Source organism: Canariomyces notabilis (assembly GCF_033297395.1).
Source record: "Canariomyces notabilis strain CBS 508.74 unplaced genomic scaffold N656scaffold_6, whole genome shotgun sequence".
NCBI lineage: Eukaryota > Fungi > Ascomycota > Sordariomycetes > Sordariales > Chaetomiaceae > Canariomyces > Canariomyces notabilis.
The window spans coordinates 410823-427262 of NW_027041828.1; the positions used below are offsets into that span (position 1 = coordinate 410823).

The window sequence follows — 16440 nt, forward strand, 5'->3', positions numbered from 1 at the left end:
TGGTGGAGAAGACGAAGAGCTGTGGGATGCGTGGGAGACGCGCCTGGGCGCCCCGCCATCGGGTAGCAGACTCTCCTCAGTAGGTCGAGATGGCAGCCGCGAGTGCGACGTGCAGCCAGCTGGAGTCAAAGAGCGAGACGGGGACGGGGTCCTTAGTGCGATCGGAAGCGGCGCCGGTGGGGGTTGGTCCTGGCGGAGCGGATGATGCACGAGACAGGCTACGTCGGCAGCAGTCCGGCAAAGGGCATCGAGTTTGTCGGAAGGTGTTCGTAGTAGGAGTGTAGGTAAAGTTCGGTATGTGCTATGTAGCTCGGAGTCGGCAGTGGTCTCCTGGCAAATCGTAACTCCTTTTCTTTTTTTCCTTTTCTTTTCTTTTACCCTTTGTAGAGGTCAAGCCAAGGTTGCTCAAGTTCGGTTCCCGCAGCGGGAGCGTACTGGTGGCACGAACAGCTGTGCCGCACTGTGATTCTGGACGGAAAAGTAGATCAGTCGGAACTCAAAACCTGAGGTAGTAAAGCCCGGTCAGCTCAGCTCAGCGTAGCTGTATCGCGCGGTAGAGAACGCTTGTCAGCGTACGCAATGGGCCGGAAGCCAACGTTATGCCAGTCAGGTAAGAATTGGAGGGATTATCGCTGGGGTTGGGCTCCGAAATACACTAGTTGCCAAGGGGAGGACCGAAATCACCGTCGGGAAGATCCCAAAGACGGCCTCAGAGAAGTAGGACGATCGTGGGGTCGGAAAGACACTCCCCAAACTCAAAGCGCCCATGAACGTGGACGACGGGTCGACGGCTCTAATAGAAACCACCCCTGCTGGTTGTTTGGATGTTGGCACTTTGGATAATAATGGGCCGTGCGGACATGTTGCTTTTCGCGCCCAAACCTACCCAAGATCTGCTCACCAATGCATGATAACTGCCTACGTACCTAGCGACTGGCAGGCTTAGCCGCGCTTTGCGTTGAGCCTCGCTGTGCGAGCACGTGGACTTCGGGTACTTGAATAACACTGGAAAATACCAGCTCAGGCAGTTCCCCGCTGCTGCATTGGAAAGATGGTGTGGCAAATGGATGGGTGAGAAGGGAGCAATGAGAGTCGAGCCTAGCAAGTCTTACACAGGATCGACTAAGTACCACACGCAGAGACACTCAAGAGTCGCAGACACACGCAGACACACACGCCGAGTCCTGTGGCCCAAATTATGTGACTGATGGTGACTATCAGTTTGTATGAGCGGGCATTGGGCCATCAGAGGGGCGGGCTTGCTCTGGCGGCGTTCGTGTTGAGGGAAGGAGAGGAGGGGAAGGTGTGTAGTACACACTGGCGCTCAAATCCCAACCTCATTTCAGGCTGCTGCAGGTGGGGCCCAGTTCGAAGGTGCGGGAGGTTGAGTTGCTCCATGTGTCTGGCCGAGTTAGGTTGACATCTCAATACGTTCAGGGAAAGGTCAGTTGTGAGCGAAATGGAAGGAACTGATGGAGCTGTCATGCATGTCAAAAGTGATTTTAGGGGGCTGTCAACGCAGGGTTAAGAGTGACCGTAAGCGCAGTGCACTACACAACGGCTTCCCCCGCTGAAAGCGGACGTCAACTGGCCCCCTCGAGCATCGGATAGCGCACCTAGCCCAGCGCTAGAGATGCGCTAGAGATGCGAGATGTAGGCCCCAATTTTCTCTTTTAGCGGAGCTGGTCCCGCCCGCCCGCCCGTTGTTCGAACAAATCTGCAAGAACGGCCCGGAAGGGAGCTCCCAAAACAAGTGGGGAAAGTGGAGGTCTGCCCCACACGTCCTGGTTCGCCTGTTCGCAGTTTCGCACTGCCCTTCCCCAATCCCTGCAGCGCAGCGTCAGCGGAAGGGACCACCCAGAACGTCAGCCTTTGGGCGCGTGATTTATTGACGGATTCTTCAACATCCCCCACGAGTTGGGAGGAAGAAGTGGGTGGCCGAATGGCACACTGACTAGCAGCAATGATGGGGAACCACGGAGCCAGGCAAACGGGATAGCCCGTTGGCCAGCCGGCATTGGTCAGGAAAGACGTCAACCGCGGCCAGCGGCAGCACCCCATGGTTCCCGGGCCCGCTTTCAAGGGATGGCAGGCCGGGAGATGCAATATGGGGAATGTTGAAAAGAACTCGGGTGAAAAGAACTCGAGGCAGACTGTTTGTCTCGGTACTTCTGAGCCCAAAAGCACAAAGGACAGACGGCAAGGCTGAAAAGCCCTCGCTGCAACGCAAGCTATTAATTCTTCCTCGTGGAACATTGGGCACTGGTCGGCCCACCCAGTCTTATAACCACAGTCCATTACAGGAATTCATACCTACCAGCCGATTGACTGATTGATCGCCATCTAGTTACCTGCATTGCCTCGCTCGCGACCAAGTACGTACGAAAGAGCATGCACCTCTAGCTCATCCCGATGTCCTGCCTCGGCTGAAAGATTGTACGACGGATGGGGTCAAAATCGGGAAGGGATGCGCCCCCCGCACTTACAGCCCTTCCCCAGGATCGTCATTCGACAGCGTTAACCCCACAGACTTTGGGGTGAAAGAGATCCGCGCCAGTGTATCTGGAGGACATACTGCTTCGTACAGGTCCCTGCAACATTCATGACACGGCTTGTGTAACCGTCACAGCCTCTCGAGTTCTCAGCTCCTGAACAACTTCAATCCCGGATTCAACTGCCGCTACCATGTCGGATCTCGTTTTTGATCAACTCGTGATCTTATTTTCACCGTGCTGTACGCCTGTCCAACGCTGACCCGTTCCGGAATAGAACGTCACGGAGCCGCCGGACTACCAGCTCCCGAGACCAGAGCTTTGCCGGGCCGAGCCATTGCCTTTCCTGGCTCCCCTGTGGAGCAGCCTTGGGGGCGCACGTGGTGTCAGACATGGAACCTGGCATGCCTCGCCCACGCCCTCGGGCCCGGCTGACCATGGAGACGCTCGGGATAGGTAGGAGATCACAGGGTTGCCGTGCCCCTTCCCTTACTGAAGCCTCTGCCGCTTTGAGTATGTTACCCCGTTTTGTGGGGAGCCGAGGAGACGCCGCCACCATACCTAAGTGTTGCCGGTTACCGTTGCTTCTTTCCGTGCTCACACATTGCAGGATATGGCATTGGCTCCTTTTACCCGTGTCCAGCGTTGCGGGTCTCACTAGGATGTCAGGTAAAGGACGCATAGACAAGTTTGTTTACCAAACCTCCAGACGACATGTATTTATATCCCGTAGCTCGCCAGTCTGATAGTATGAGGCGGTTACCTGATTTTCCTCCTCTAGAATCAAACGGCATCGGCTGTGTAGAGCGTTTGGAGCTCTACAAGGTGGAGACACCCCGGAAACAATCATGACTTCCACCACTTCCCTCCCAGCTTGGAGCTGGAGTGACACGATTCATAAAAGGCCGTTGCATGGTGAGCGGATCGGCCATGTCTCGCACCAAGGTGATCTTCTACTCTCAGCGATTCGCCGCTGGCGGAGTACCCAGAAGTTCGGAATGGACTCCAAGCCCGTCTCTCAGCTCCGGCCGAAACCAGGGCCATATTCTGTGGTCCATGGAACCAAGGAGGCTCTCAGACGCCTCTGCGAGCTCTGCCAGACTGAGCTCCCGCGGGCCGTCTTCCCCCTCGCCAAAAATGCTAGCATCGTTTCCGGCTCGGGAAAAGGAGACGAAGTGCACTTTCCCACCCCCTTCAAAGAGCAGGATGCCACAGCAGCCATCAAGGCTCTCGAGGCTTGTCTGGCTGCCGCCATAGCTGATCTCCGGTTCGGACCTACGAGCAGGAAGCTTCAGGTTGACACCGACAAGGTATCGACCTTCTTGATGTCCGCCTACCTTACAACGCTCGACGGCATGGACAAGGCAGATCCGGCAATCAGGGATAAGATACCGGGTAAGAAAAACAAGCAGCGGCAACCCAAACCCCAAAATCCGCACGTACTGACCCCGGATTTCAGATACCGACTTGAACCAGGCACAATCAGTGCTGTACCGGCGGATGTCAGCCAATCTATACCGCACCAAGAACCCGGGCGAGTACTACCACATCCATGGCTCCCTCGACGCCGACGTGACTCTCCAGATGCTCGGCCTGCCCAAGCACAATCCCGACCTAACCGATTACCGTGCCATCATTGACTACATCGAGGGCGCCGTCATGAAGCACACGGCCGCCGAGCTGGACGATCTCAACCTGTCTCACCGCCAAGCCGGCATCCAGGCCTTGACGTGGGAACAGTTCCAAAAAACCCCTCACGGGCGTGTCCTTGGCCGGCTACCCCCCTTGACCGTCCGCCCAAACCCCTCCGACACCTCAAGCCCGCCCGCCGCCTTCCCCCCGGGCCAAAACCCAACCGGGAAGCCCCGTGGCGCGCTGGAGGGCGTCAAAGTTCTCGAGCTGTGCCGGATCATCGCGGGCCCGACCATCGGGCGGTCGCTAGCCGCCCACGGCGCCACCGTGCTCAAGGTGACGTGCCCGCATTTGCCGGATGTGCCCTTTTTCCAGCTCGACGTCAACACGGGCAAGCACGCCATTCACCTGGACTTGGCACCACCATCACCCGCCACGACAGCGGACGCGGAGGGGGACAGAAACAGGGAGGAGAGGGCGAGAAGGGAGAGGGACAGGGCCGTGTTTGCCGCGCTACTGCGCGACGCCGACGTGCTCATCGATGGGTACCGCCCCGGCGCGCTGGCGCGGTTGGGGTACGGGCCGGATGTCCTCGGGCGGATCGCTCGGGAGCGCGGAAAGGGGTATGTCTATGTCGTGGAAGACTGTTTTGGCGGAAGTGACGACATTGCTCGTGATAACGAAAACGACAACGGAAACAGAGAGGAAGAAGAGAAAGAAACTGCAGCCGCGGAATGGGCATCCCGGGCCGGGTGGCAGCAGATAGCCGACTGCGTCACGGGCGTCGCTTGGGCGCAGGGCGCCTTCATGGGGTTGGACGAGCCCGTCGTCCCCCCTTTCCCCATGTCCGACTACGGCACGGGCGCGCTGGGCTGCGTGGCCGCCCTTACGGGGCTGCACCACCGCGCCACGAGGGGAGGGTCGTGGGTGTGTCGGACTAGCCTGTGTCAGTACGACTGTTTTGTCATGGGGCTGGGTCTGCTCCCCGCCGAGGAGCAGGCTCGGTTGAGGTCGGTGTTTGGTGGTGGTGGTCACGACGCGGATAAGGATGGGGATGACGAGGGGAACTTCTTTGCCCTGAGGCATAGCGACTCTGTGGACGAGGTCGGGAAGCGTGCGCTGGCGAGCGTGCGGCGTGCCGTCCCGTACTTGTTTGAAGGAAAGGGGATGATGCGAGAAGCATGGAGCGAAGGGTTCAAGGGGATCGTGAGGTGGCCGAGCGAGCCGGTGCAGATTGAGGGGCTGAGTGTTGGGCATGTGAGGACCGCGAGGCCGAATGGCTATGACGGGGCTTTTAAAGCCTGGGAGGGTTGGGAGGAAGACGAGATTTGCGAGGTGTGAATGGGTGACAGGTGAGCTAGGGAGGTTGTTTCTTTGACATGACGGGATCTTGTACTGTTACTGCTCTCCTTTCTGAGTACTCAGGGCGGCGATAGCGCTGTTTTTTTCCGCAAGGGAAGACTGGTTGGCTGCGTTGTTTCTACCACTCCCCTGGTGGGAGGCGGACAGCATTCTGTTCCGGGAGTAGGGAGAGACAATTTCACCATGACTGCTTGTTGATGCGTCCGCGTTCTCCATCCCTCTTGTGAACCCGGACGTTATAAGGTGGACTGGAAAAGCAGATAATGGAGGGGATTGATGTCGTTGGAGCTCTGGCTGTACAGTAGATTGCGATGAAATATCCAAAACGATCTGTAGACGCCAACCCCGTTCCAGGCGAGTACTTGGGAGCCTCATACAGCAGAATTCGCCATCGCAATTTAAAAGCCAAACCGAAATCTATGCTGCCTACAACTGAATACCCTTTATACACACATCATTAACGTCAAAGCACCAGCCTTCCAGGCTCGTTTTCGAGGACCAGCTTGATTCTCTCCAGGAAGACCTGTGCCCTCCTCTCCTCAGCCTTGGGCACCTGCAGACTAAAGATGTTCGGCCCTGTAGAGGCACCGGGGAGCACTGGCGTCTTCTTGACCGATGGCTGTGCCGATTTCGGCTTGGACGCGGTCAATAGGTCGATAATGTCCACCTTTTTCTGGGTTGGTCGGGACAGCGTGGAAGCCGGCGGGAAGGTGGCAATCTGTGGAATGTACGAGCCTCGCGAGGCCTTGGGGCCAGAGATCTTGTCCAGGCCCAAAACCTGGTTGAACAGCTCGTCCGTTGTGGGCTGATAGCCTGCCGGGAGGGGAAGCTCGTCGTTTGCGACCTCGCTGGCGCGGGCGATGAAAGTTGACAGAGGGAGGAATACGCCGAGAGACCTTTGAATCTTCTCTTGCGCTTCGATGACGGCGGATAGCGATACAGGGAGCGTCACGAGTGACTTGACTGGGGCAGGAGGAGCCTGGACGGCGGGGGCGGCTTCGACAGCAGGCTTTTTCGCTTCCGCTGCCTTAGCGACCTTGATATTGCTCAGGTCGAGGTGCGACGCCTTCTCGAAGCGTGAGGAGACTTCGGAGGGAGTCTGGGAGTTGATCTTGCCCAGGTATGCCAGAACATCACCTTTGAGGAGACGCCCGTTTGGTCCGGTCGGCGTGATATTCTTGATGACGGACTCATCCAGGCCGTTCTCCTTGATGAGATGGGCCACGGAGGGAAGCATGGGGTAAGTCCGGCCTGAGGTTTTTGGCCCGGGTTTGGGAGTGACCGTTCGAGGCTGCGGGGGTGGAGATGGTGCGGATTCCGGCTCGGGTGCGGACGGAGTGTACACAGCGGGGGCCTCGGCAGCTTTCACTGCCTGGATGTTCTCCTCTGGTGGGATTTCTAGCGAGCTGATATCGTCGCCCTCTTCGGCAATGACGGCTATCCGCGTGCCGACCTGAACGGCCTTGCTGCCGTCGCCCTTCATGATCTTCATTAGGATGCCATCATCCTGGGCCTCTACATCCATCGTCGCCTTGTCCGTCTCGATTTCGAGGAGCACATCGCCGGCGGAGAACTTGTCGCCCTCCTTGACCCGCCAGGTTGCAATGTTGCCCTCGGTCATTGTCGGGGACAGAGCGGGCATGGAGAAGTTTTGGGCGGCCAGAGCGACGGCCGATGTCCGGTAGCCTATGTCATGGAAGGAAGACAGCTGTGAGCTTGCGGACTTTTTGGCTCCGACAGCGGAAGATCTGGGAACTGACCTCGAACTGCAGCTTCCTGTTGCAACTTGCGCGTCGCGAGCCGCGCAGAAAGACGGCATGCTGCAGCAAAGGATGCCATGGTGGCGGCCACGAGCGTGTGGAACTCAATTGATGAGATTCCAGGTTGAGATGCGATGTCGCTCGCTTCTAGGACGGACCTCTTCTTTTTTCGGTGCTTTAACGTCGACTAAGTTAGCGCCTGTCGCCGGTGGTCGAGATTGTTGGGAAGCCAAGAAGAGCTCGGGCCACCACTTTAAAATCACGGTCCAGCTTTTGACATCAGTGGGCCCCATGCCTGCGGACCCTGTCAATCGGAAGTTGACCGGTGTTCCGGTGAACGACCGCCAAGACCTTCAACTTTCGCAAACATTGCGCCGGAACAGACCACCGATTCGGCCCCGCAAACGGGACCAGACGGGACCTGGGGAGCCCATTGACCGGCGGCTCAGTTTGCGGGAATAGCGTTGGCAGTTTCTCAAGGTATGAAACAGGTGTACTTGTACATACAACTCACAATTGTGTCTAGTCAGAGGCTTGGTATCAAAGTTTGTGCTGACTACCTAGTCATTTCCATCCAGACAGAGCGCCAGGCTATTCCAGAGTCAAGATGGCTTTCCTCTTCCGTCGATCAAGACAGGGCTTTCTGCTCCTTGCACGTCCGCCAGCCACGTGTGAGCGGGCCGTACTACAAGCACAACCCGTTCTTCGCGTCCACTTCTCCTCATCGTCCCGACTATTCCAACAGGCCGCGCCGAGAGCAGCAAAAGGGGCTCCCAAACCCTCCACGCCAAAACTCCTCAAGAATGCTCCCGCCAAACCAACACCCACACCCACACCCACACCCGTCGTCAATCCCGGGGCAGCGCGAACCGCCGTCCGGCCGCCCTCGTACGCCGAACAATTGGCCCTCAAAGGGCGCACGCTGCTCTACGAAGCGCCCTCGCACTTTTGGTACCGCGTCAGCTCGTACGCCTCGGGCGCCTTCTGCATCTCGTACACCGTCTACCAATACTGGGACATCTACCTTTCCCCGCACGAGGGGCTCAGCTGGTGGATCCCGCACGCCATGGGGCTCGTGTGCGTCTTCATGGCCAGCATGGGCGCCTACTTCATCATGGGCACCGGCCGCATCGTGCGCTCCATCGAGGCCGTGCCTGCCGCGTCCGTCACGAACAAGCTTGCCGCGATCGCCAAACAACACGCGGGCCAGGAAACCAGCCCGATCTACATCGAGGTGGCCATGCGTCGGATAGTGCCCTTCCTCCCGTCCCGGAAGACGGTCCTGCCGCCGCACGAGGTGCAGTTGCCGTTCCGCATGTACGGCGTGTTCGGCATGCTCGGCCACGACGCTGCGGCGCAGAGGCCGTTGAGCATGGTGGAGAGGGTGCGTGCGGAACGGGCCGCGCGCGAGGCCAAAGCCCTTGCCCGGAAAGAGACCATGGACCACATCCTGACGGCGCCGTTCCGGGACGCTGCGAAAGCGTTCCGCGGCGCGTGGGACGGCGTTGTGCGGTCGTTCAACCGGGAGGGATTCGCCAAGATCAGGTTGGGTAATCAGACCTACAAAATAGATGTGTCGGGAGGCTGGGCCTTGGATCAGGGGCGGGCACTGGATAGGTTACTTCCTATAAGGCCGAATGCGTTGAAAGACTGATATGGTCGTATGAAAGAGTAATGTGTATATAGTCAAAATGTACCAACAGCCGTCCAACAAAGCCTCCCGCTTGATGAAGCCGGAGCCCACATTACAGTCAGGGATGCAAACGATGTCGTATTCCTCGCTGATCGGCATCATCGGCTTCGAGGTGTCCACTAGGCTGGTGCAGGGCTTGAGCGTTCACGTTCTCCCTCCAAGCGGACCATCTTCAAGTAGAAGCATTCGTCAAGGAAATGTCATGTTTGATAGGCCAGCTATTGCACTTTCTCGGCAGCCTACATCTGCTTGAGGTTAATAGCGTTTGCCTTTGCTTGAAGTCAACATCTACCGGCTCTACGCTCTCTCTAAAAGAGACACCCCGTGGCCCCTTAAAACAGGCCTGTCGGTCTTTACCGTAAGCTTCGAGGAGAGAATAGGGGGCCCAGACAGTAGGGAACACCATTACCATAGGTAGGTACAAGTACCAGTATACCACCTATACTCCCGTCTTTGCGACTCTGGCACGGAACACCGCTACAGCTCATAAACTCAGGCTACAAGCCTCAGTCATAGGTAAGATACCGGTACATGTACTTGGAACAACCAGCGTCAGCACATAAGATGGAAATCCTCTTCTCAAAGTCGGGCCAAACAAAAAGAAAAGCAACGCCGGGCTGACATCTCGTCCCTCTCTTCACCGTATATGGTAGCCCCCGTAACTCTTGACGACAAGCCAGTAAGTGTAGCCCGTCCTGCACTTCCGCAGTCCCTTTCTGAGCCTCACGAAGTTGGGTCGTGCCCCATCTGTATATGAGTGACCTATATCGAAAATTTCTCATCGTCTGCTCATCCTCTCTTTTATCCCCCCAAGTCGTAATGTTGTAGGTCTTGAAGGTACCCGGTCTCTGGCAACGATACTAGTACTAGTAGTAGATACCTTACTGCTGACGGCCACCTACGTATCCGCATCTGCAGAAACACGCCAGACATGATACCAGACCTCTGGCGAAGCTCCAGACAGTGTACTCGTAACGCAAGAAGTGGCTCCCCAAGGTCCACAAGTGCGACAGGCGCTTGCCAACAGCGTAGAGTTGCATTGTAGATAGAACCATGTTCGTGGGGCAGCAACTGAAGTTCGAACGGTCTCGGGTCCAACGGTAGGGGAACTGCGGGGAGAGGAGGTGGCAAATACCATGACACGCGTAGGCCACGAGGGTTACGAACTGCGTAGACGTACACAATGTATTATACAATGTATTATACCTACCTTAGTCACTTAACTACGATATCCTTCCAGGTTGACAACCGGTTCGGCTGCCCGGCAGGTCAGTCTAGGTCCATGTGTGGCCGCTATCGGGATATCCTTGCTTCTATTGTTTTACAATAACATGGAAAGGCTAACATGACGAACAGCTTGCACGACGGATGGTTGTCAGGGGAAACAGATAAAGGGTCCGCGTGACGCGTCGTCTCCTGAGGACGCGGTTGGTCATACACTGGAGCAGCGAGTGGTGGGGACTTGTGTGAAGGTTATACGGGCAAACCTGATGTTGTTGCTGTACTTTGAAACCCAGACTACCCAATATGGTGAGTCGTGAACTTGTGAGCACCATCATCCCCAAACCTGGGGAGGCGAACCATCCAAGAGAGCTCGAAGCATCTCAGGGCCCTCATCCCCAGCTGGCAGGTAAAGGAAGGCCAAGCCGAGATCTGCGGCGACCCTTTCCCTGAAGAAATACCCCGAACTTCGTGATATGCTTCAGGGGTCCAGCTCCCCGCACACACAAAGACCGGGCCGCGGCTAAACCGCCGTCTTTTCCCTCGTCAGGGTTAGGAATACATACATCTTTATTATTATTCCATGATCAGCAAGAAACAAAAGAAAGAGGACAAACGGCTGAAACTGACCCGTGCCGCCAGGCCGGCGCAATATGTCGTGCAGCTAACTCAAGTACAGTACTTATCGCTTCACGTACATTTGGGAAAGACATACTTAGGCTGGGCAACCTCCACTTGACCTATGATAGACTGGCGGTCAGCCGTGACCCCGTCTGTCATGCAAATCATCTTTCCCTAGCCCGCATCCCGCATGAGGCGGAGGGCGTCCGACTTCGGCAATCTGGCGCCGGATAGGTGGGATGGCCGAAGTGGCTCATGTTGGCGGGGAAATTGAGACTGATGGTAACGGGGCAGGTGAGGCAGGGCAAGTCCGCTTGTTTTTTCGTTTGACGTATACGTGGGATGTATCTGAATTCGAATTTAATGCGATGCTGGATGTCCTCTCACTCGTCCAGGATCAAGTGGAAAATCTTATCGTGAAATGTTTGGCTATATCACAAAGGCCTGGACCAGAAGGACCCTTCAACTCAGGGTGCATTGACGAGCCTTTTCGTCCAGGATCGATGCACCTCGACGGCGCTGCTCCGACTAATGCAATGCATGCGCATTCAGACAATCAGGCAAAGTCGGCTGCAGGCTATGTAGCCATTTTATGTATGTGCAATGTGCGACCATTGCTACATTTTTTTGATCTTTTTGGCTCCTTTTTTTCTCCAGATGCTTCACAATCCGACTACACTCTTGGCTCTCCTGCATGCACCCAACAGCCAACAGCAACAGCAGGAGGAGCGGTGAGGGAGTGATAACAGGAGGGGAGATGCCGACGAGGGATTGCCGTAGTTAGGTATCCTTATTCGCAAACGAGAATGAAACGCACGTGTAGGAGAGAGCCTGAGAAAAAAGCCTCCATCGTGTTCGGTGACTCGGTCCCTTTGATCAGACTGCCCCGCAGCTGATTCCGAAACACCGTACCCTCCTACGAAGTCCCCCCAGCGGTGAGAAAGCTGCATCGCAAGATGCGCTAAAAGGGTGGGGGTCAAGGTGTGTGACGGGAGGATCTTGGGGTGAAGAGGGTCCCCGGCAACCCGGCAAGGTCACTCACCGAATCAGACGACACGGAAGCGACGAATTGGGCAACACCGAGCTAGGGTGCCCGGGCCATCACCGTGGAACGTGCCATCCTTGCCAGTCGGGCCGGCATGAGAACCAGTGCCGGCGAGGTTAACGGTACCTCCTCCCGGATAGAAATAAGAAACCAAACACCGTTGCCGCTCTCGCTCTGTGTGATTTTGTTGGCTTGTTGACCCCGCTCGATATGTATCCGTGGATAGTACGGTGGTATATGTATTGTACCGTATGTACGGAATACCGTTCTAATTATGTCACGTCTGCCAGTGAACCTTGACCTTTGAAGCGAGCATTAGTGTAGAGTTGCGGGGGACAGGACGGGGAGCAAAGTGTCATGTGTGCCCTGTGCACCACCATGGAAACGGCGTGTTCACACAGAGCTATTTGGTAGGTTGCGTGTGAAATATTCGGCGGGGCATCAAATGCTTGAATACGTCATAGCAGTCCCTGACTCCCTGGAGAAGGGCAGACAAAACCGTCGTGGCGCATTTCGTCGTCGCCAAAACTCCACAGCTTTCAGCACCAGGCAGGCAGTGGCTGGTTTTGAGAGAAAACTCCCATTGGACCCGGCAGACGGCATGAAACTCTGATCTTTGAGACCGCCGCGGTGATTGCTTCAGGAGCGGGGGGAACACCTCTCGTGACGATCTAAGCTGCTAAGGTACTAGAGTGTCGTAGTTGCGGGGTGCAAAGTGTGCGCAAACAGAAACCCTAGAGCAGATCTGTTAGGCGATCGAACGATACTCGACCACTGAACATGGTTCTCGTTGCCGGGTTGTGCAATCACGGCATCACGACGATCAGCCGGCTCGAGGGAAAGTCTGCTGCCCGCCCCGTTAGTTCTAAGCGGCAAAGGAACCTTTTCTCTCTTCAGATATACCTCGCCTGGGTTCAACAAAGACCACCCGCTTCCGCTTACTGTAACTCTATGTACGGAGTATGTATTTCGGTTGCATTTCAAGTCTCTTGGATCTCCATCTGGAAACCCGTTTGATAGTGGAGTCCAGTTCAATCACCTCCTGCTGTGCCGGCCGCCAAGAGACACGAGAAACGGCCAGTAATAGATGTAGGTAACATGTTGATACTGCCCAATACTCTTCACCCCGAGGTGGGTTGACCGGGGCGGTGAGGCTGCAGAACGCTGGCTTGGCCATGACGTCTTATCCCACCCCCCGTATCTGATCCGGCATGGCGAGCTCTGGATGGGAACTAGAGTACTGCAGCGGCTCTCCTTTCGGCACATGCTTCGGGTGGGGGGCCGAACAGGGCCGCTATACCAGCTGGGTTTTATTCGCGCTGATACGATGAGCATTGGAGACCGGACCCGGGCTTCGGCTGATGTTAGAGAATCAACCTCAATAAGAAGGAACTTACACGTGTAGTGTGCTGTAGAACACACTACCAGTATCTTGGGTGTTCCGTGCGGCTGCCTAGCTCCGCTCGGCTCGGAACTGGATGGCATGGCATTGGGACACTATTCCCAACTTTGCCAAGATGACATAATGGTATCCCTCTGTCACCACTCAAAGTGTGCACTAGGATTGGTGCGTCGCAGGCATACAACACAAAGTAGAGAAGCTGTATCGAGAACCTTCGATCAGCGCAGGTGCGTGTATGATGATGTACTGGTAGTCGGAGTGTCTGCTTCTCGGCAGCGGGTTCAGTGTATTGTGATTAGAGTCAACTGGCAAGCGAGCCGGTGATGCTGCCGTTCGGTGTTGTTATTCGCCGGCCGTAGCAGCTCATAACCTGTTTCTGCCATGCCGTCTCAAACGGAAGACGTGGGAGCGGATGCTGAGGGACTCAGACTGCCGAAAGATCTGTTCGGCATCGCCAGTGACGTTCTTGGGCCTCTGTCTTGAATTATGACCAGACTATGGGGACATGAGTGTGTCTGGGCCTCGTCTGATGCCACTCTGATATGGTCGAAGCCCATATGCATATGTATGAGCAGGCCCAAATATTGGCGAATCCTACGCGGAGGTGATCTCGAGCAGTCGAGCTGGACAGCCCTGCTGTCTTGGCCTGCAGGCGAGGGTTCGATCTCTTAACTTTTCGGCAGGGGACAATGCTAGCAATTGTCCCTTCAGGACACCGGAACGGTATTTTGCAGCTGTTGTCGCAGCGGGTACAGATACTGTACTCTATGGTACGGACATCGTCTTGATTGCTGAGCGTCTCCTTCTGAACTTTTGAAAATCTCCATGAAGCTGGGAGAGTGTGGCATGTCCAAAGGTCATAACCGGGGCCTAGGGGCCTCAAGCCGAGTATACAATCCGGGGCACACCGTCCTGAACTTTGGGTCAGCGCTACGCCTTATGCCCGGGAAATGAAATTGCGCAGTGGACGAGCTGAAAGCTTCAGATGTTGCTCCGGTGAGGCTGCATTTATAGACCCAGAGGTGCACCTAAACCGCTCCATTCCACATCAAGACAGGAGAGTTATTCGAGCTTCAAAAAACTCTCAGGCGTACGCATGTGTTCTGTGATCAAACTTCCGGGATGCCATCCGCATCACGGAACACCGCTTTCGACGAGTCTTCCTTGAAGAGGCAGGCTCGGCCCTTCGCATGTGCACTTGGCGAGCCCTGTGAATGCTAGTTGCATCGCATCGCACTGAGCCGATACACCCCCGGTTGCAGAGACGCGATTGGTCCAAGATGCAGCGATGCAGCAGCCTCTGGGACGCCCGCTATGCAAGCTGGCTGGCAGACGCCTTTGCATCTCGCGCGTGTGAATGTCTTGCTAATGATGCTGCTTTCCTGCCGCCCAATCGCACGGGGCACATGTGTTTGTGACGAGTCCTTGGAAATTGACGTTTGTATGGAGCCTCGTGGTTTGGATTGTAATGTACTGTATGTACACTATGTATGTACATACCTTACAATACAATACAATACACATCTGGAGCAATTCTTATCTCAAGCGCAAAGCTAAGAAAATCGCTGTCGTCGAGGAAACCGAAGCGAAATGACAATGTGCTGCCTGGTTATATCCCCGTTGCTGCCGCCAGAGGCTTTTCATGCCCGACTCTGCACCTGCGTATCAGTGGCACGGCTCTTTTCGCTGCAACGGACAAAACGGCTGCCGATTACGCGGGCTATGCGGGTCGCCGTAGTTGATGATTGATCTTCAGTGAAGGATTGTCCCGACCGGCAACTCGGCCGATCAGCAAGACCCTGATCACGGAGACGATCCTGACGTGCGACAAAAGGCTCCGGGGTCTAGCGGCCAGCTAGAGCGGGCTGGCGATTGATCGGATTGGATAAAGCGAGCCCCGTGAAATTACCTCTCGGGACATGGATTGGCAGCGCTTGCCCAGGTTTTCCAGGTTTCCGTAGGCGACCCCGCCCCAAGCATCCAGTGGATGTTGCCCATTCCACACCAGGGAGGTACTGTACCTACACTAACGTTAGTGTAGCAGGTGGACACGGTCAACCCTTGCAGTTTTTTTTTTGACAGTGCGGTGCCACCAATCTGGACCCTCCATCCATTCAGTCATTTCAGTGGAGGGTGCAGGGCCTGCAGGCTGCCTCGAACCATATTTTACTTTTGGTTGCTGCCCGCCCCTCCCATTACCAACAAAAAGACCATTTCCTCTTTCCCCTTCTCCCCTCCGCACGTGTTTGCGACGACACGACGCAGCATTCAACCGCTCGTCGAGATCGCGAGCGAGAGCGAGCTCGGGCGGATTTCTTGCTCCTCTTGAACTAATCCTTGGCCGACATCACGGTTGCTGCTCAGCACCTCGCCATTCCCTTGAGGTGTTCGCGACCACGGGCTGGGTCGAGGTTGCTGCGCCAGACGAATTTCGAGACGGGAACGTGCCGCTAAGAGCATCGAGGTCTCCGGTCGGTGGCTGCACCCACTGGGTTTCCAGGTTGGACTTGGTAAGTCATTTTTCGGTTTTTTTGTGGTATTTGTTTGTCCATTTGGCCAGCCCGCCAGCAAGCGACGACCGCGCCGTGAGGTTATCCGCATTGGATTTGCTGTTGTATCCCAGAGGGCAGACCGTCGGTGCGCCGCAGCGGTAGCCAGCCCGTTGTCATCCGACAAATTGATGACTCTTGAGGAAAACCTTGATCGCTTTTTGGTGACTTGCCCACCGAAACACTCCCGGGCGCTGGCCGTCAGCTTCTGCCCCTCGTGTTTCTGTTCGCATGACCCATACTTAGGTGGCTCATATCTTTCACTGCCTACGGTCGCTGGGTCGCAAAAACTAGCTAAGCTCATTGTTGGCTTATCCCCGGTCTTTGACCTGCAATGAACGATGCCAGCTGGTGCTGCAGCCGAAAACCCGAGGAAGTCGTTCTCTGCGCCCTGGCGATACCTCATTTGTTCCAATCTCTGGCCTTGAAACTGGCCTTTGGTGTTGAAACCGTGGGGAAGACCAGCCGACCGCACAACGACCGCACAATGGCCCGGACCGGAATGCACCAACAAGCCTTCTGTCCCACCGAGACCTTCGTCTAAGCTTGTGTGTCACCTCACGCCTGCCTGTCCGTAAACGGCTTATATTATGCGCCCCATGCCCGCTTCCCCCCGCACCCGGACCAGCATACTCGACGACCTTTTCTGACAACTCTGGCCAA

At 56.0% G+C, this 16440-nt stretch overlaps 6 protein-coding genes across 6 annotated transcripts; 3 read left to right on the forward strand and 3 right to left on the reverse strand.

The window, feature by feature from the left end:
* Positions 1 to 298: 298 nt before the first annotated feature.
* On the forward strand, positions 299 to 812 carry N656DRAFT_777315 (uncharacterized protein; the record flags this gene model as incomplete). The annotated part of the gene is made up of 1 exon (XM_064814797.1): positions 299 to 812. A coding segment is annotated over exon 1 (233 nt), but the record flags the coding sequence as incomplete, so codon positions are not given.
* Positions 813 to 2511: 1699 nt separating this feature from the next.
* N656DRAFT_574942 (uncharacterized protein) lies at positions 2512 to 3289 on the reverse strand. The gene has a single exon (XM_064810146.1). It carries the CDS (start codon positions 3172 to 3174, stop codon positions 2725 to 2727), a length of 450 nt encoding a protein of 149 aa, XP_064671729.1. The 5' UTR covers positions 3175 to 3289; the 3' UTR covers positions 2512 to 2724.
* A 51-nt stretch (positions 3290 to 3340) lies between these two features.
* Positions 3341 to 5465, forward strand: N656DRAFT_749975 (CoA-transferase family III; the record flags this gene model as incomplete). The annotated part of the gene is made up of 3 exons (XM_064812987.1): positions 3341 to 3887; positions 3952 to 4797; positions 4837 to 5465. The coding sequence occupies 3 exons, from the start codon at positions 3341 to 3343 to the stop codon at positions 5463 to 5465; spliced, it is 2022 nt and encodes a 673-aa protein (XP_064671730.1).
* A 43-nt stretch (positions 5466 to 5508) lies between these two features.
* N656DRAFT_835841 (uncharacterized protein) lies at positions 5509 to 7451 on the reverse strand. The gene is made up of 2 exons (XM_064818764.1): positions 7247 to 7451; positions 5509 to 7172 (listed from the first exon to the last, which is right to left on the reverse strand). Exons 1-2 carry the CDS (start codon positions 7323 to 7325, stop codon positions 5950 to 5952), a joined length of 1302 nt encoding a protein of 433 aa, XP_064671731.1. The 5' UTR covers positions 7326 to 7451; the 3' UTR covers positions 5509 to 5949.
* A 158-nt stretch (positions 7452 to 7609) lies between these two features.
* On the forward strand, positions 7610 to 9074 carry N656DRAFT_777317 (uncharacterized protein). The gene is made up of 2 exons (XM_064814798.1): positions 7610 to 7726; positions 7825 to 9074. The coding sequence occupies exon 2, from the start codon at positions 7854 to 7856 to the stop codon at positions 8898 to 8900; it is 1047 nt and encodes a 348-aa protein (XP_064671732.1). The 5' UTR covers positions 7610 to 7726; positions 7825 to 7853; the 3' UTR covers positions 8901 to 9074.
* A 3543-nt stretch (positions 9075 to 12617) lies between these two features.
* On the reverse strand, positions 12618 to 13464 carry N656DRAFT_575116 (uncharacterized protein). Its single transcript, XM_064810147.1, has 2 exons — positions 12730 to 13464; positions 12618 to 12673 (listed from the first exon to the last, which is right to left on the reverse strand). Exon 1 carries the CDS (start codon positions 13309 to 13311, stop codon positions 12862 to 12864), a length of 450 nt encoding a protein of 149 aa, XP_064671733.1. The 5' UTR covers positions 13312 to 13464; the 3' UTR covers positions 12618 to 12673; positions 12730 to 12861.
* Positions 13465 to 16440: the final 2976 nt, after the last annotated feature.

Coding starts and splice junctions, on each gene's coding strand:
- N656DRAFT_574942 (XM_064810146.1), bottom strand. CDS start 3,174: ATGCGTCCTTTACCTGACATCCTAGTGAGACCCGCAACGCTGGACACG.
- N656DRAFT_835841 (XM_064818764.1), bottom strand. CDS start 7,325: ATGGCATCCTTTGCTGCAGCATGCCGTCTTTCTGCGCGGCTCGCGACG. Junction 7,173..7,246: donor ACAGGAAGCTGCAGTTCGAG/GTCAGTTCCCAG, acceptor TCCATGACATAG/GCTACCGGACATCGGCCGTC.
- N656DRAFT_777317 (XM_064814798.1), top strand. CDS start 7,854: ATGGCTTTCCTCTTCCGTCGATCAAGACAGGGCTTTCTGCTCCTTGCA.
- N656DRAFT_575116 (XM_064810147.1), bottom strand. CDS start 13,311: ATGCCATCCAGTTCCGAGCCGAGCGGAGCTAGGCAGCCGCACGGAACA.